The 19,996-nt window shown below is 44.1% G+C and overlaps 1 protein-coding gene across 1 annotated transcript in view; it reads right to left on the reverse strand.

Moving 5' to 3' along the window:
• LOC147317053 (transmembrane protein 132C) overlaps positions 1-19,996 on the reverse strand; it is a 167,539-nt gene that overhangs the window by 18,037 nt on the left and 129,506 nt on the right. The window contains exons 5-6 of the mRNA XM_086313656.1: positions 8,454-8,597; positions 1,131-1,339 (exon numbers count right to left, since the gene is read on the reverse strand). Of these exons, the coding sequence (XP_086169782.1) occupies positions 1,131-1,339; positions 8,454-8,597 (353 nt within the window). The remainder of the gene's footprint in view (positions 1-1,130; positions 1,340-8,453; positions 8,598-19,996) is intronic.

Consider the following 19,996-nt stretch of genomic DNA (forward strand, 5'->3'; position numbering starts at 1 on the left):
TCTCCCACTAACAGGCCTAATGTGTCTTTATTTTATTTTTTATATTTCTGTCTCTCTCCTCCCAGCGTGGCCACAACTTGCCAGCTTTCCCGATAGAGGAATGGCGTGCCGCTTGCTATTGTTGCTCGCTGGCTTACTTCTCCGTGTGCTATTCTCATCAACAGGTATAGTGCTTCTTTGCAAGGTCACGCCTGTTATCCCCCGATAAACAAAGACGTGCCGAAGATGGGGAAAAACAAAGCTCCGGTGCTGGCGTCAACAGTGACAACATGGCTTGGCTGTCTCCGCTGATAAAGGCATAGCAGCACACAGCTGGAAAAGCAACAACCTGGACAAGCCACAGTATTAGTTGAATGCTGTCACTCAAAATAAGAGGGGAGCAGGGATAATTAGAGTAGCCACACTGGTGCATGGGATGACTTAAAGTCTAACTTCAACGCTTTTCCTGAAGTAATTACCGTAGGTGGCTGATAACTGCTCCATCAATTGATGGATTTCAACAGTTGCAGAGTAACACTGCGCAGCAGCGTTAGCAGAGGTGCTGTGTAGTGATGAGGCCCCAGGGGAGAAGTCTGACCTCCAGACAGCTCTAATAATGTTCTTTCCAACTGACAGGCACAAGGCGCAATGGCAGGCCACCCTAAGCCAGTCGTAATGACAAGCTGTAATGCACAGGTCAGCCATTTTGTTATCAGCCAAGACCTGTCAGTAGGACTGAAGTCAGGAAGAGACAGGTGGAGTGGTGTTCGTCACATGTCACATCATTACCTTATCTTTGCCATTACTGAAATCAAATACATCACCGAGGAGAAAGGCTATTCTTGAACTTGTACTTTCTTGAAACTGGGGCTGCAAAAGTCAACAAATTACCAATTTATTTTTATTAAACTTAACAACTTGTACTAAAGTTTGTGATGTAACCTTGGTGTTCTTTCTTGGATAACTGTAAATTACGCCTGGAAATGGCTGCGCAGGAGCTGACACGAAAGTGAGAAAATGACTAAACGTTAATTATAAAGATCACGTTATATTCCATCCAATTAGTAAAACAAATGTCTCCCTGAAAAAATAAGAGAGCAGAACACACAGTCGCAAAGCCCCTTTAGCAACAGATGCACGCGCTGCAGTACCTCTGATTGGTGGCCATTATTGGCACCCTCCACCCTTTGATCTGGCTCAGCTCCGTGTCTGACACCTCAATCTGGAGGGGGAGACGGGGGATCCACACGTTGAGCTCCAGCTGAGCACTTAGGTATCCGTGGGTGAAGTTCACCATCATCTTCACCTTGCCCTTCATCTCCTTGCCGTTCACAAAAACGTAGTCACACCTGTCAGACACCTGCATGTGAGGAAGGGGGAGGATTAAAAAAGACAGCATTTAAGTTGAGCTCTTCTGACGGCTGCACTAGATGACTACACAGCAAATTACACAGTGCAATATACTGTACAGAGTACCATGTTGGCCCCGGCCCTGCGAGTTGATTATAAGGCTTTACACTTCTGAGCACTCCTCTGATATAGCATTCCTGTAACTACTTTGAACAAGATGAAAGGTCCTCGATCTGCTCGACTCTCAGGAGAAGAGGGGGGAGGACAGCAAGGACATCTTTGAACCTGAGGGAAAGCACAGCATGGTCTGCTGTTTTATTGTTGTTCAGCCTGCAGCTGAAAGAGGAACCAGCAGATGGACACTAGTAAGATGACAGCTGATAAAAATGACCAAAGTTGAAGCTAGTGGTTTTGTAAATTATGTCATAGAAAGAATTAGTGAGCCAGTTTTGTGCTTTAGAAACATGTAACCGTCAGAAGGTTATTCCTTGATTATTGATTATGAGGATTTACAGACACATACAATTACCTCTTTAAGTCTAACCACTTAATGGGTAATTATTTAGTATACCTTGAATGTAGGAACACATTTTTTATTCCTCTGGGCGTTTTCTCAATCTTACATATTAATCTCATCTTGGAACAGACTGCCATGGCTGGTACCAGATGGAATTCGACGGTCTGGGAAAAAAATCTTTTTTTTCCCTTGCTTCTTCTTCTTCCAAGTTATTTCTCTACAGTGAGATAAAACCATAAACAACCATTTATCATGAAGCTGTGGCAGGATATCCTCTGAGACCAAAGGAGGAAAAAAAAAATTGTGTGTGACAGAATGTGTTCTGTTCACTTCACCTTCAGCATGAAGCTAGCTGTGGAGTTTGTGCGGGACCGTGGAAAGTAAATGTGGCTGTTTTGTATAAATAAAAGCAGATATTTGGAGAGTTGCCGCATCGATTTTTAAAATTTTGTTTATTTCTTTTTTTCTGTCTGCCCCACTGAGCTTGCAGGCTGAACTAGTGGCATTCCTCAAGATCTGGTATGTGGATTGCAAGAATAGCCCCACTTGGTGTACGCTTGATCAAAACAACAGAACATCAAAACAGCATCATGAGAGACATTCCAGCTGATTTCTTTTGCTCCCATTCATCTTGACATATGGATATAAACACGCAGCTTCAAAGTCAGGAAAGAAGTGAAAGAACAATTTAATGCAATAACATGTACATGCAAAATCTGCTTTGAAATGAAATGCATAGTAGTGTTTTTGTGCAATAAAATACATACCTTCAACACTATTTCGGTACTTTGTTTTCTTATTCAGTTTTTGTATAAAACTATTTTGGACATATCTGTAGTCCACATGTGCACATTTGTTTCTTTTCTCTTTGCCTTCCCGAGTTTGACAGCAGGTCGGCAGTGGAGAGAGGTGATTCTTTCTTTCTTTTTGTCAACCAGACGACATGGTAGTGATTATGATACAAGTTTATACTTTTTCACAAAGTTGCCCCATATCTGATCTGATCTGAATTAAGCTGCTTTTCTCTGTAAGGTTGTCTCCTTCTCCACTGGTAAACCGCTTATCCCTCTGACTGCTTGTACATTTGTGCAGAAAACTTCAGAGTCAAACTGACCAAACCTTCATATCAGGGACCAGAGGTGAGCCGGGTCTACAACAGCAGTCTTTAGTGGAAGACCTTGCAGTGACCAAGCCAAGAGGCGGCACATGCGGTGAGCATCATAAGCACTTATGATTGTTTTTATATTTATGAATATTCAGAACAAATGGCCTGAACTGTGGAGCAGGGCATTGTGTACAAAATATTTTGGCTGTATGAACACAACTGTCACTTAGCACCTCTCTTTGTCCTACACCTCAAAATCACTTTTTGGATGCAGTGCATGAAATTCAGCATGCATCACAAACTCACACATTTGTAAGAGTAACAGCACTGGAAAGAGTCCAGAACTGCAAAAGGAGAGGATCTTGAAGGGGACAACATCAGCTAAATTAAAAAGTTTTTATCTTATTTTAAGTGTTTCTGAAGCACGTACTATGGAATTCACTGGTTGGAAGAATCAGGCTTTATGTTATGCTTGAATTTTACTCTAATTTACGCAGGAATGGAATCTAACTCACGGTGGCACGGTGGTTAGCACTGTTGCCGCACAGCAAGAAGGTCCTGAGTTCAATTCCACCATCAGGCCGGGGTCTTTCTGTGTGAAGTTTGCATGTTCTCCCCGTGTTTGCGTGGGTTCTCTCCGGGTACTCTGGCTTCCTCCCACCGTCCAAAGACATGCAGCTTGTGGGGATAGGTTAATTGGATAATCCAAATTGCCACTAAGTGTGAATGTGCAAATGAATGTGAGTGTGAATGGTTGTCTGTCCCTGTGTGTTAGCCCTGCGACAGACTGGCGACCTGTCCAGGGTGTACCCTGCCTCTCGCCCTATGACAGCTGGGATAGGCTCCAGCGCCCCCCGCGACCCTGAAAAGGATAAGCGGAAGCGAATGGATGGATGGAATCTAACTAGCCAAATCATTGGGAACTTCAGTAGCACTTTAGAATACAGCCATACTTGCCAACCTTGAGACCTCAGAATTAGGGAAACATTCAAAAGGGCTGTTGGGGGGTTGATAAATAAATTTTACAGTGTTTATTTATTGGATAAAATAAGTTAAATGTCACTGTTATTATTGGCTGGCCAGAAACGGCTGGGTGTCCAAATTCAGAGGCTGCTTCCACCTGAGGACCCGGCCTTCGCGGTCTAAAGAAAGCCGGGTAGTACGTCATGAGCTCTCTCGGTGGAGTGAAACTCTGCCGTCTGCTCCTTGCTATCTAAAATATAACCGGGCACTGGCGTAAATTCTTGACCGTCTCACACTTCTGTTTAATCAGTTTTCTGTTTGACTTTTATTCAGCTGTGTGAAAACCCCGGAGGAACCCACCCGAGGGATTAATAAAGTTAAAATTAACCTAATCTAATAACTTTAATCTCAGCCAAACCATTTTACTCACAAACAAATAAAACACTGAAAAAGCCAAACAATAACATTTTTAAGTTATCAAAGTGACTTATATATCATGTTTAACCCGAGTAGCGAAAGACTGCGGGGGTTTGAAAACGATGTGTCGGGTGTTTGGTGTTCTCGCCAGCTCAGATATTTGAAGTTTACACAGCTACATTCTCGCCTGAAAATATGTTAAAAGTTTATTTTGCGACCCAGAAAGAGAAATAAGAGTAATATTAAACTAAGTAGCTGCCGTCATTGTTGGAAACTGGAATTGGCTGGGCCGCACTATGAATTCTGCGATATGGTTTTTCAATTTTGTTGTCCGGGTGGAAAATCGGGAGAAATTCAGGAGAATGATGGCTCTGGGAGATTTTCGGGAGGGGCACTGAAATTCAGGATTCTCCCGGAAAAATCGGGAGGGTTGGCATGTATGAATACGGCCTGTCACTAAGGGTGTAATTCTGCTAGAATTAAAAGGAATTTCAGTGTAATTTATCTGGCATTACAATGTAGTTACACTTACTTACAAACATCTACTAATAGATACACTTGAGTAAAATACAGAAGAAGAAATAATTATACTGTAAGTAACTTTAAGTAATGCACATTTATAGGTATTTTACAGAAAAGGAGGGACAAGTGATAAACAATAGTAATTTTAACATTTTTGGTGCAGATCCACAAACATTGTGAACAGTTTCTGATTGTAACTGAACTGATTGCACACTACTTAAAATTACTCATGGTATAATTATTTGTTTTTTTCTTTGTACAAACTTGAATTGCTACCCCCTATTTATAACATTTGTTATTACACCAGCCATTCTTAAACTTTTAAAAAGTCTCCTGCACAGCAGCGAGCTATCAACAGCAGTGGACTCTATGACCAGAGACCAAAAAGTTCTGAAAGCCCCTGTGAGAAAGATGAAAAGCACGCTGTAGGGCATCCTTCAAGGCTACATCTAACCATCAGAGAACTTCTGTTAAGAACTGCACAGGCCTTGCATTTTCAAGTGGACACATGAAGGATGAGTGGATATTTCCTCTGTGTTATTACGCCAAGTACGGAGAACGTACAAAGTGGTACCTTGTAATACAGTGCAATGAAACACAGACCGACGGCTTAAAGAAGCTTTTAAACGTCTGTACGAGCGCGGTGTCCTTCCCCTGGTTACAGTCAGTCATGGAGCAGATAGGACTCAGTGCTCCCGATGCGGGAGTGTGTTTGAACAGATAAAGATGTCAGAGGAGTCCCTGCTCTTTATCAGCTCTCATTGTTAGCCTCTTTTTCTCTCACCACACTCAGTCTGCTGAGACTGAAGTGCTTTGACAGTCTCTTCATCTCTGACTCTACTTAGTTGGTGTGAAGCAACTGAGCTGCATGAGCAGCGAATTGCAGGCTATGCGATGCCTGACCGAAAAACGTGCAGGGCTCACTCACCATATCTAGTAGCTAAATGAAAAAACTACAAAAAAAAGCCTACAAAATTTAAATTAATAAAAAAATTGTAAACATCTGGTATTTATTAACGTACAGCTCTGCTACGGTATTCTTAATGACAAGGAAATTACTGTAACTGCCTGCTAGGAATTTGATCAACACCCCACTAATCTAGGGAGAAACAATTACGGAAAACATGGCAGCTGACATCGTGCTGTCCCGACCAATTACACAGGCGTGCTTATACCGCCCTGCTGTGCGCTCTGATTGGCCAGAATAGACTTAAATCAATATTGCGACATAAGGGGACACTGCCACTTAATCAGCAGGCCCTTTAACCCCTCCTCCACCCTCACCACTGGGTATGTGTCGCGCCACGCCGAGGGTGGAACTGCCTCTGCGAGTTACACGCTCTCCGTCATTCTTCTTTACAAAGTATCGTAAACGTCCAGGAGGATCCACCGCCACATTAATCAGGCGCATTAGGCAGCTAACGGGAGAATACTTACAGAGGACATTAAGGCTGTCTCTGGATCTAGCCCAGGAAATTAACTACTCACCAGACAGTCACAATCCAAGGCAGATATGAGCGATGGGAGTAGGGAGTATGAAGGTAGGATGAGTCTGTCTCTGGCTTGTACACAGAGCCGGTTTGACAGAAGCAATTAAGCTGCTCAGACATCTCTGCATAAGATTCAGCGCTCACTTCAGTGCAAGGAAAAGGTTTGCACATAGCAAGGTTTCTAATGATTATGCTGCGCGACGATAGCAGGAGTTGCAGGAGCTCGCTCATAACACGACCTTCATGGCTAATGTGAAGATGGAAGATTATCCCTGCAATTTCATGAATGTGTGTGTTGCTGTTGTTATTTCAATGATTCTTTTATTTGTGCGAGCTGCTGAAATACCGCACATCTTTTCTGACTAGAATTCACAGTTCAGTTCTGAAACAAGAAATTGTTTAATGCTGAGCGTGAAGACAGAGCTCCAAGTTATTAATGCTGCAAATGTTATGAATGAATTGTTATTTTGCAGTATCAGTACTTTCTTCACACAGAGGCAAGTTCTATACACTTAAAAGGCTTTTGTCAGTGTTGCCCAGGAGGAGAAAAATTAAATCTGTTACATGGATATGGATTTATGAAGCAAACCATGGGTAACCACAGCCAGTGGAGGCAACCTGAAGAAAGAATAACTTGTTAATCAACATTACAGCAAAAGCTATCACTCCTATGGCTTTGGTTGGACTGTGCTAAGGAGGCACCTGGAAAACAAAAATATGCCTTCTAAAAGAAACGTGGCTTTCTTTGAAAGAGTGCTGGATCTGAGCCAGAGGTAACACTTATTTTGGATTGTGTGAACATGTATAAGGTGATGTAGGCAAGCTAAGTGAAAAAAAAAGAGGACAATGACACAAATGAGATATCAAAATTGCCTCAATCTGAAAGGAAGGGCCAAACCTTCTGTCCACACTCATCCAAATGAGCCGTGGGGGTGCTGACTGATGTGACTGTTTCTTCTTTGGGTTTGCATTGAGTCTCTTGGATCCCGTCTCAGTGTGACTTCCTTTGTTTGCATAGCAAAGCCACTTTTACACTTTTTTGTTTTTTGGTTTCATGCTGCAGGTTTAAAAGGGACCGTATAAAGAAAAAGTTGTCAGTTGTCACTGCATATCAAACATGCTCTTTCATGTTGTTTTCCAGTGTTTGTTTTCATTTTCTTCAGGGTGCATGTGTGCTAAATGTACTAAACATCATTTCAACACTTTCTATAAAAAATGCACTACCTACCTAATCTTTAATATAATTACATGGGCTCATATGTGGGTTAATTATAATGGCAATTTGAGTTTCCATTGCAAATTGCATTTGATTAACTTAAATGGACTACAGACATTTTAGATTACATGTTGTTCACATTTAACAGATTTACTATTAAGCATTTAAACATATTTTGCAGGTATATCCACACATAAAGGTTATATTATAGATAACTAAAATAAAATAAAATTTGAAAACCAAAATCTTGTTAACTAATATAAAAATAAAAACTAGTCTTAAAAGTAAAGAACTACAAAAAAATGATGTTGTTAAGTTGAAAACCTATCAAAAATAAAATAAAATAAAATATGCCCAAATTGCCTAATGAGACTTTGATGGATGTCTGCAAGACCGGGAGTCAACTGCTTTCAACAAGTTCTGTGTTTTTATTGTTATACCTGTATAGAGTTTCCTAAATCTTGACATATGCCTTTCATACAATAATAATTAAAATAGTAAAATTAACACAGAAAATAATGAAAACTAAAGAAAACTACACTTTTTCAAACAATAAAAATCAAACTGAATCAATAAAACCCACTCTGGAAACTAAAAACCAAACTGAACTAAAACCGAAGAGTAGACACATACACAACATTACTTAAGAATGCAAACCCTTTACATACTAGTACTGCGCCTGTCTATATATCTGAAGTCATATTTGCACAGGGCATCACCTTGGTACTGCACTGAGCTGTAGCAGCTCATGTAAAAATAAATAAATAAAATGTCACTCTTTGAAAAACACCAACAGAAACTAATCTGAAGCCTGCGATGGCATGGTGTTTATGCGAGAGCAGAGATTGCGGGAGTCTTTCCCCCCCCCTCTTTTCAGAAGTTGATCTTACTGACCTTGACCACGTCTTCATCTGTTGAGCGACATGTCGCCGCTTCAGAGACGTCAGTAACAGAGGCGTCAGTTCCAACAGTCACCACCTTTACAGGAACAGCCACCGTCTTTCCAGTCAATACAGCGGTGTTCAGAATCTCAGAGTCCTGAAGATATAAAAAGAAGACAGAGATCAAAGCAAAGAAACAGTTAGAAAGTAACAGCTTAGAAATGAAAGTTAATCGTTTGTGGATAAACCTTCAGACTAATAACTGATGGATATCTTATCTTATCCTTTATCTTTCCCATACCTTACCTACAATGTTTTTCATAAAAGTCAAACTTAACCTGCCAACACTAGTCAGTTCCATTATGTATAAATTGGCACTTGCTGCCCAATCACACTTAACTAGGCTCTGTGAAAGAAACAGAAGAACCAAATGCTCCAATTTGCCCCTGGACTGCAGTAGAGATCGTTCCAGTAAATGACATCAGTGATCAGACAGCCCCGGTCCTTTAAGTCCACTGGCACAGCTTCATTACTCTGAACAGAAATCTTAACCTTTCATTACAGACACACACACACACACACACACACACACACACACACACACGCACGCACGCACGCACGCACGCAGTCACACATACACACACCAGCATTGTCACAGAAGATAATCGGAACCAATTAAGATAAGTCTGAGTTAACTTTTTTCTCTCTGAAGTCACCAAAGCACATTGGATTGTCTCTTCTGCCTATTCAGCCCAAAGAAATTGCACTTCAATTACACAAACTGCTACAGAACCCTGAGCGCCACAGTAAATAGTCGCTACTAAGGTCAAAGTGTACTTTTCAATAGTTACAGTGTAGAGCACGCATATATTGCGCCTGGTGAACTTAAGGGACTTCAGCTAATTGTAAAGCATGACAAAAGTCTCTATTTTCAAGATGTTTTCATTCTGCTAAAGAGACAGTCTCACAAAAGCTCAGATTTCCTTGATTTCAATAGGCGAGAACCCGAAGGCATCTTTTTCTGTCCCCACTGTATTGAAGCTTTGCCAGCACTGAAGATGTGTTCCTACTATTTTTTCCCCCCTTTTAACAGAGAAATCTTCCTCTTGAGTGATGCCTGTTGAATTAAACGTCTCATTTGTTTAGTGTTTTATTGCTAAACCTGACAGGCACAGACAGGACCAATCTACAGTGGCTGACTTCCTGTCCATATTCATATATATCCCACAGTCACCGGGGAAGTACACAAGAGCCGTGCACTCGCTTTCCAAAGACTTGTTTGTGAGCTTTCCAATGGAGCTCATTCAAAGAGAAAGAAAAAAAAGAAAAGGAGGATTAAGTTTGATTGAAAGAAAGCTCGTCGTTTGTAAGGCTGGTCATTTGTAGCATCATTCAGCTTTGGAGTGAAATGATTATTAGCTGAGCCAAGAGATACCGATGAATCACAAAAAAACCCACTTAATCTTCAAATGGCGTTTCATTACAATTTTATAGACTGTGACAGTGTTATATAGCAATATAAACCCTTCTCTTGTTGTGCCACTGACTTTGATTCAATTCGTCTTAAAACCGAGGAATGCTGTAAATTAATTCCACGTCTGCTGGGATTCCTCCATTTTCAGAGGGTCATCTATAATATATGATAGGGTAAATGGTGGGGACCTGGTGAAAGCTGGCGCTAATGTTAGATTACAGCAGCTGGATATGACCCGAGAGCTGTAGAGAGCGAAGCCTGGCAATAATAAGCCACAGCGGGATCGCACGGTGATGCATCAGCGGTCCGCAAGCTCGGACATAGACAGCGCAATTAAACACATAATAGAGACCAGTGGCGAACATCAGCAGGTTAAAAAAGTGTGAATGAAGAGACAATGAAATATGGGCCTGCGAAACTAAAAGAAATGCACGTGTTCTTACTATAGATCAGGCTGGTCTTTGAGATGCAAGCTTTATTTTGATAGTTCTGAATGTGCCATTTATAATACCAGTGCTACTTTTAGCATGTAAAGATTTCTCTGAAGGCCTCCTCTGCGTCGTATCAGAAACAGCGGGAGAAAACAGCAGCCTTTGATAGGACCAAATACGTATTGCATTTAATGTGAAATTGGCTGAACAGGAGATAAGACACGCTATAAAATAATTGGTTTCTGTGTCGTGTTACGAAGCGAGCTTCCTTTGTACTGAATGCAGCAGATTACAACTCTAACAAATTAACACATCACGTCAAAATGCAGTATTGCCACTATGTTATCTTTTAAATTATTTATGATTTATGATCTGTTGTTACAAGAATAACAAGGCCTAAGATGAGCGGTGACAAACAATGTTTTCATCAGGAGAAATGACGAGAACGATATGCGACATACAGTAACTGCGAACGTCGGCAGCATGGCTACTGACTTATGAGCAAAACGTACAGTTAAGGATATTCTGTGTTTATGTCATGTGTCAATGTCGCCTTTAAATGGGGAGTAGGGATTATCTTTATCAGATAATATTATTTCTTTAGGAGGCCTTGCAGGGAGGAAAAAAAGATACTAGGCTTTCTTATAAAGACCCTTAACAAAACAGATCCTCATGATGACAGCCAGGCAAAGATGCTATAGCTTAGTCACACCTGAAACACCATCTCCAGTGAGCATTGATTTAGAACAGTGATGTGCAGCATGCATCTGAAAATGACACACACATTTAATAAAAACGGAGTACTTTTTATTCCTTCATGCGAAGCAGCAATAAAAATGAGAACTGGCCCGAAACTGTATTGTACCAATCAAGATGTTCTCAGGTTTGAACGGTGGTGTCCTTCACCTCTGCATGCATTATATAGATTTTTAGCCGATACCTTTAGAGACACCTCTAAGTATGTGGGTTGAATGTTAGTTTGCATCTCACCTGTTGACGCCGGTGTTTGTGCTTTACTTACGAGCCGGTCTGGCCCCTCAAGTCTAATACATGGGATTCTTTTTGTCCAATAAGGTGCAGGAGAACTGCCTGTCTGCTTTATCAAGGATCTCTCTGTTAGCATTCAGCACGCTGCTGAGGCTGGTAATGTGCTCTGGGCCATAATTTCTGCCCGTGTCTCACTTGGATCTGAAAATAAGTGAGATTTATGGTGTCAGCCTGAGTGACACAGGCAGCATGAGAAGCAGCAAAGCCTGTCCCGTCCCGCTGTTACGATTAACTTCTGCTTCAGCCCGGCGTTAACACATCCATATTCTGACCCCGCCATCGGCGCTGCAGCTACAAATGAACAGGTCAAACACATTGTCGAGTTGAGGATTTTAGGGCCTGCATTATTCATAGCGCGGCAGACAGAGGAGAGTGTGGTAAATACAGTGTAAATGCTTAGCGTGTGCACCTGTTTGTGTCAACCCCCACGTCAATGTGGCTGTCCTGAAGCCAGCAGGATGCCAAGATAAAACAAAAACGTAAAAAAAGAGAAAGAAAAAGACATCAGCGTTGAAAAATTCTACGAGTGTTTTGGTTTGACTGACGACTCATCATTGGATGTGAGCCTCTTTATGATCTTTCATGTCATTTCAAGAGCAGGTGCATTAAGACAGCCGTGATGCCTGCCAATAGTCAGCTTAACTACAGTGAATGAAATATTCATAGTTGTGATAAACATTTTCATCCCTTGGTGATAAAGTATATGTACGTGTGAAGAAACTGAAATGGGACAACAGGAACGGCGAATATGCTGTAGACATTAAACGCCACTCAGACAGTGTCCTGGAGCTATTAAGCAGACTAAAAGAGACATGTCCTTTCATCAGCTTTCTCTCTCCACATTGTGCAATGCTCAATGTGGCACTTCCTCCCCTCGATTCTAGTGGGCGTTTAATTGGCTAGAACAGAGAAACATGGAGGAGAGTGGGAATAAAGGCCTTGGTAGCGCCATGCAGAGCGATACATCACTGCATGACAGCGCATTGAAGTGGTGGGATGATTGTGAAGCCAACACAGTGCCTTTTAATGAGGGTCTCTCTCTCTCTCTCTTTCTTTCTCCCTTGCGTCGTTCTCTTTTCATCCCACTTTTACTTCTCCAAGTAAGAACAGGTTACTCTCCTGCCTTCATTTCCCCCTCTTCCTTGTCTCCTCCCAGCTGATGGGATAAAGGTGGCTGCGGTACGCGGCCCATCTCCGCTTGGCAGTCAACCCTCACTGCCTCCTAAAAGACATCTAACCGCCTTTCAGTAGCAGTGCCCTGTCTGGGGTACATGCCGGTCAGAGATCTGATCTGCTCATTACTGTGGGCTGTGGCTGGCAGAGAGAAGATTAACTTGATGGCTGCTTTGATACTTGATCTGTTCAGCTTAAAAGGAGATGTAATGAGGACATGGACATGGATGAACTGGCACCTCAGAATAAAATGTATTGTTAAGGGGGCCACTTTTGTAGATACCTCAGTCAATAATTAAGAGACATCAAAGAAAGGGTACCTTTTTTCCCTATTAAAGTACAGAATAAAAATAAGCCATGAAAGGTGTCAATGCGTGAAAGAGTGTATATTGGGTTTTGTGCCGTTTTTTCCCCTTTAAAATGCACCGTCACTGCCTCGGTAGGAAAAGAGGCAACTGATTAGCATCAGCTGTTTCATATGTACTTCATAATCACTGTGAACATCCATAATTAGTCAGCTGTTTCTCTAGCAGCTGCCTAGTAATATTCAAACACTTGTACAATATAGAAATTACGGTCCAGTGTTTTTAAGCTTTTAAGCTGTTTTCACGCATGAACTCTGAACTACGTCTCCAGAATCGAGTCAGGACACTGTCTGCTGTTGCTCTCTGCACAATGTAACACACAACAGTACATTCTCACTAGTGGAAATACAATACTCCATAGGCTTACCGGGGATATTCTAACATAGATACAGCTGAAAACTGGTACCTAGTAGGGACCTAGTAGGGTGTCTGAATGCATTTTTGCATTTTCATATGCAGCTTTGGTAAGGTAACAGCTTTATTCTGCTTATATACAGTACATCCATTCCATGTCTACCCCCTTCACAACATCATGGGAGAACTAAGATGTGCTGTATGCAGTGATTACAGCAAAAGTTTACCATTTATCAAATACCACAATGAAAACAAGTTACATGCATGTTGGTTTAATCATTTAAAAACTGAAAATCAGGAAAATAAGAACTTAAGTTCTGGTCTGTTGTGGCCATTTTCGAAAAATAAATAAATAATGCTACTTGTTTCCTGGGTGAGGGACCAGACAAAGAGCGATTCAGAAGACCCTTATGAAAAGAACATCGAGGGAACAGTTTACCCTGCCCGGGATAGGGTTACCGGGGCCCTGCCCTGGAGCCAGGCCCGGGGAGGGTGCCCAAGGGCGAGCGTCTGGTGGCCGGGCCTTAGTCCATGGGGCCCGGCCGGGCACAGCCTGAAGAGGAGACATGGGCCCATCCTCCCGCAGGCCCACCACCCGTAGGAGGCGCCATAGGGGTCGGAAGGTGCTGGAAGGTGCTCCACCTGGAGACTCTGTTGTCCTGCTGGGAGACTTCAATGCTCACGTGGGTAACGACAGCGAGACCTGGAGAGGCGTGATTGGGAGGAACGGCCTCCCTGATCTGAACCCGAGCGGTGCTTTGTTATTGTACTTCTGTGCTAATCACAGTTTGGCCATAACGAACACCTTGTTCGAACATAAGAGTGTCCATAAGTGCACGTGGCACCAGGACGCTCTAGGCCGTAGGTCGATGATCGATTTTGTAATCGTATCACCAGACCTGCGACCATATGTTCTGGACATTCGGGTAAAGAGAGGGGTTGAGCTGTCAACTGATCACCACCTGGTGGTGAGTTGGATCAGGTGGCGGGGGAGGACGCTGGACAGACCTGGTGCACCTAAACGCGTAGTGAGGGTGTGCTGGGAATGTCTAGCAGAGGCCCCAGTCTGTGAGATCTTCAACGCACACCTCCGGCAGAGCTTCAACAGCATTCCGAGGGAGACTAGGGACATTGAGTCCAAATGGACCATGTTCAGCATCTCCATTGCCGAAGCTGTTGCATTGAGCAGCGGCCACAAGGTGGTTGGTGCCTGCCGTGGTGGTAATTCCCGAGCCAAATGGTGGATACCAGAGGTGAAGGGAGCCACCAGGCTGAAGAAGGAGTCCTATCGGGCTTGGTTAGCCTGTGGGACTCCAGAGGCAGCCGACAGGTATCAACAGGCCAAGCGGAATGCGGCTCGGGCAGTGGCTGAAGCAAAAACTCGGGTGTGGGAGGAGTTTGGAGAGGCCATGGAAAAAGACTTTCGGACTGCCTCGAAGAGATTCTGGCAAACCGTCAGGCGTCTCAGGAGGGGAAAGCGGTGCTCTACCTGCACTGTGTATAGTGCTGGCGGAGCGCTGCTGACGTCGACTGAGAAAATTGTCAGGCGGTGGAAGGAATACTTCGAGGACCTCCTTAATCCCACTGACACTTCTTCTGAGGAGGAAGCAGAGTCTGGAGATGAGGGGAATGACCCGCCAATTTCCGGGGGTGAGGTCACTGAGGCAGTTAAACAACTCCTTGGTGGCAGAGCCCCTGGTGTTGATGAGGTCCGCCCCGAGTTCCTGAAGGCTCTGGACGATGTAGGGCTGTCCTGGTTGACACGCCTCTGCAATGTTGCGTGGAGGTCAGGGGCAGTACCCGTGGACTGGCAGACCGGGGTGCCAGTCCACGGGGTCCCCCTTCTTAAAGATGGTGGTCCCCATCTTTAAGAAGGGGGACCGGAGGGTGTGTTCCAACTACAGGGGGATCACACTCCTCAGCCTCCCTGGGAAAGTCTATGCCAGGATGCTGGAAAGGAGAGTTCGTCCGCTAGTCGAACCTCGGATACAGGAGGAACAATGCGGTTTTCGTCCTGGTCGTGGAACACTGGACCAGCTCTTTATCCTCTCGAGGATACTTGAGGGTGCATGGGAGTTTGCCCAACCAGTCTACATGTGTTTTGTGGACTTGGAGAAGGCATTCGACCGTGTCCCTCGGGGTGTCCTGTGGGAGGTGTTGCGGGAGTATGGGGTGTCTGGCCCATTGCTATGGGCCATTCGATCCATATACAACCGTTGCAAGAGCTTGGTTCGCATTGCCGGCAATAAGTCGGACTCATTCCCAGTGGGTGATGGGCTCCGCCAGGGCTGCCCTTTGTCTCAGATTCTGTTCATAATTTTTATGGACAGGATTTCTAGGCGCAGCCAAGTGGCGGAGGGCTTTCGCTTTGGTGGCCTCAGAATCTCATCTCTGATTTTTGTGAATGATGTGGTTCTGTTGGCTTCATCGGGTGAGGGCCTCCAGCTCGCACTGGAACAGTTCGCAGCCGAGTGTGAAGCAGCGGGAATAAGGATCAGCACCTCCAAATCTGAGGCCATGGTTCTCAGCTGGAAAATGGTGGAGTGCCCACTCCGGGTCGGGGATGAGTTCCTGCCCCAAGTGGAGGAGTTCAAGTATCTCGGGGTCTTGTTCGCGAATGATGGGAGAAGGGAGCCGGAGATCGACAGACAGATTGGGGCTGCAGCTGCAGTAATGCAGACGCTGCACCGGTCCGTCGTGGTGAAGAGGGAGCTGAGTGTAAAAGCGAAGCTCTCAATTTACCGGTCGATCTACGTCCCTACCCTCACCTATGGCCACGAACTGTGGTTAGTGACCGAAAGAACGAGATCGCGGATACAAGCGGCAGAAATGAGCTTCCTCCGAAGGGTGGCTGGCCTCTCCCTTAGAGATAGGGTGAGAAGTTCGGCCATCCGGGAGGGGCTCAGAGTAGAGCAGCTGCTGCTCCACATCGAAAGGAGCCAGCTGAGTTGGTTCGGGCATCTGACAAGGATGCCCCCTGGGCGCCTCCTGGGTGAGGTGTTCCAGGCATGTCCCACCGGGAGGAGGCCCCGGGGCAGACCCAGGACACGCTGGAGAGATTATATCTCTCGGCTGGCCTGGGAACGCCTTGGTGTTCCCCCGCATAAGCTGGAGGAGGTGGCTGGGGAGAGGGAGGTCTGGGCCTGTTTGCTTAGGCTGCTGCCCTCGCGACCCAGCCTCGGATAAAGCGGATGAAGATGGATGGATGGATGGATGGATACTTGTTTCCCACTATTACACTTTTTATACTGAGCTGAGCCTTTAATGCCTGCAGTTTCTTATGTTTCATATGCACTGTCAAAAAAAATAAACTGATTGTGACGATTGGCTATACAGCGAATGAAGCCATTTCAAGTTATTCAAATATTCATTATTTGGTGAATACTTTAGCTGAATCCTTGTTGCTGCTTCAACTCTTTGAAGTCCCTCTGAGCCTCTTCCGTCTAAATCTGACTATATAACCATTTAGATAGTCGGGTCCTTGACTGAGGTGCCTCTTAGTGAAGTAAAAGAATAAATCATCTTCCTTCTGTTCTTTATTGTCTTCTTGCCCTCACACCCTTCAAAAGAAGGGCAACCAGTGATGTATGAAGAACTCCTCTCATTTAATCTGCTTGCACAGTTATGCAAGAGGATTCGCACAACTATTTATGGACAGTATTGATCTTTTAGTCACGCTGACTTGCTCTCAAATGTTAATTATTTATGAGTGCACATAAGTTATGGGTAAACTCTGACTATGTGGAAGTGTCACAACGACATGCTGTAGACAGGCCAAATCTCTCCACAGGTAATTGCTTTATTTGTGCCTCATTCCTTAGCCTGTGTGGATTATTATTATTATTGTGGGCTCTGGTTAATGTCGTAAGATCTAAATAAGTTTGGAAAAAAAATTACACAAATGCATTGCAAAGGGAGACATATTTAGTTTAATATGACATTGTGAACGGGCATTCAATTATAAAACCCTGCTGCATCTATTCATCTTCAGGCAATCTGTAAACCTGCCTGTCCATGAAAATACATTAACAGACTTATTAGTGTCTGTGCTTGCAAAATTAAATATACGTGGATAATTGAGGACTGCTCCTAAAAGGACAGAGCCATCCTCAAGAGCCCGTTGGCCCCGAATTGCCACCCTTGCTGAGAAAGGGAGCTTGTGAATAAAACATGGCTGCCTGCGGAAGCTCTGCATTTTAAGTTTATGGGACGAATCCTCTTGCAGTTCTCATGAATACTATACCTATAATACATCTAGATCAGTGGGTCAGAAGGGAGGCGAAGACGTCCCTGGCGAATTTCCATAACAGTCAGAACCCAGAATCAAGGTCAGCCACCATGGACACAATCAGCTCTGAGCTCGCCTAGAGATGAGCGCGAAAGCTGCGGGGGCTCAGGGGAGGTAGCCGGTCGGTGCTTTGAGTGATGCTGGCTCCTGTACACCTCGTGCGTGCCCCTGCTGTTCGCCCATTGTGTAAGAGCCCAGAGGCCAGAAGGCAGGGAAACAACCCCGCCTGTGCCAGTCTGCTCAATTTCAGCCCGATATCTATCACACACAGCCGATCGATGAAGAGTTCTTCAGCAACAGCCAGCAATGCCTGTAGGGGAATGACCTCTTGATCTCTGTCTGATTTCTTCACCCGTCTCTGATCGAGATCCATACTGCCAGCTTAGCTTGGCTTAGCCTGGCTTAGCTGCCCTCTGGACACAGACCTCTCTCAACAGGCACAAAGGTCAGCTCTATTGGAGAGTCCATTACTGCTAAAAAAAATACACACATTCCTTTCAAACCTCAGTGGGTAAGGATTTAAAGTCAGAGTGAATAGAACTGGACCGGAATGTGAAGTAGGATGTTAACAATCATGGGGAGATGTGAGATATGGACACATGTCACTCTGAAATTGATCTGTCAGTCTGCATCCCGCCCTTTGCGTCATCCCTGCTTTTTTCTTCTTTTTTGAGCTGAACAAACTTTTTTTTCAGCTCAACTTGGCAAAGTCAGGATAGAGAGGTCTGCAGCGAAAGCGATTTAGGTTCAGCGCAATGTATTAGAAAAACAAAACTATAAGTGGTTCCACAGGGCGGTGCAGGTCCTGGGCATTTTCTGTAGGTGCTGGAAAATAAGGCTGTGCACAAATACGGTGTTTTATGCATGAATTATGCAACGCTTCGGAGACCATCTTCCGAGATCTGCAGTGGCACAGTAAACAAGTCCTCTGACCTGACTTGTAGAGAAGCTTTCCAAACCGCAGCGGAAAGGTTAGCTGTCTTAATGGTGATCCGCTAATTTGCAAATGTCACTGTAATGAGCAAGCTTTGAGAGGTATCATCCTGCTCACCTATAATGTTTGTTCTCTGTTTAATAAAATGACTTTAAAGTCTATCCAAGTGACAATGGCTTTGCCATAAAAACCTCAGTGTGTGTGCTCGTTTGTGTGCAGTGGTGCAGTGAAAAGATGGTTGTTCTCGCCGTAAGTGCAGTTATGGGGTGTCAGTCCCTGTCGAGAGCATTTTTACATCCTGCGATGACAAAGGAGCAAAGGCACGTAGAAAATGTTTAGGCACGCAGTCTCGAGTACTCAGATCATGGTTTAGAAAAGCATTTGTCACAATCGTCCGTCCTAGTTAGCATTACATGTAGTGTGCCACGTGCATACGGCAGCTCCTCAATTAGTGCTACCACTTCATCATCAGCCTCTAAGCTGTAGTAGATGCTAATGGACTGTTTGCTTGGGATGCATCCATCAGCTCTTTATTGTAAACTGCATGACTCATGAGAAGGGGGAAAATGCAATGTTTCATTAAAACAGCAGGGGTATCCAACACAGGCTTGGCCGTAGTGGAATAAAGTGGCTAAGCTTTTCAGAAGACCAAAATCAGGTTTTTGGGAGGTGGGATGGGTTTTGGGGGAAGGTGGTTGTGAAAACTGTACAATGCATGATTGTGTAATACACAGCTTGCATGATTTTACCAGTGCCCTTGATGGGTTTTCTGCAGGATTAGCTGGGATGTAAGTGCTCATCTCTATGTTTGACTATATGTTTGATGAATGGCACTCCAGATTTCACTTGCCTGGTAGAGAAAAGATATGCATTGCAACAGAGGGAATGGAATAGAAAGGAGTAAAATAAAACATTGGTTGGAAGATGCTGATAGATGACTTTATCATGCGAGAGCAGAAGTGGCCAGAGAGGGCCGGGGTGATGATGTATTGGTTAACAATACATTGAAGCAGTACGTGAAAGCTAACGGCTTCTTTCATTTCTCCTCATCTCTATGCCTGAGAATGCTCGTGTGAGTGAGCACAGTTTGGTGTCTCGGCTGGAATAGGAAGACTGATGAGTCAAGATATGATGTATGCCCTGTCCTCCCGCTCCCTCTCCATCACCGGGCATCCACAGGATGGGTAATGATGATGAGGGTAGCCTGGACAGGAGCACATTACTTTACGATGGTAAAAGATAATGGACCAGCCTCCTACTGTGCAGGGGAATCTGCTCAGGCATCCAATTACTGCCCTTAAAATCCATCTCAAGATGACAGAAAAAAACCCACAAAGCTTTTTCACACTTTTACTGAAATGGAGGATGCCCGCATTAAGGAGGCGGAGGTTGAGAAGGGAGGCAATTAATCTGCATTGTTATTAAATAAATTTATGCTCATCTGGAGCAAACAGGAGAAAAATACAGAGTGGAAAAAGGTCTCAAAAAAG

The sequence above is a fragment of the Aulonocara sp. 'chitande type north' Nkhata Bay genome, linkage group LG12 (genome assembly GCF_057382095.1).
Source record: "Aulonocara sp. 'chitande type north' Nkhata Bay isolate Kocher_YH1m ecotype deep benthic linkage group LG12, A_spYH_male_GT1.1, whole genome shotgun sequence".
Taxonomy (NCBI): domain Eukaryota; kingdom Metazoa; phylum Chordata; class Actinopteri; order Cichliformes; family Cichlidae; genus Aulonocara; species Aulonocara sp. 'chitande type north' Nkhata Bay.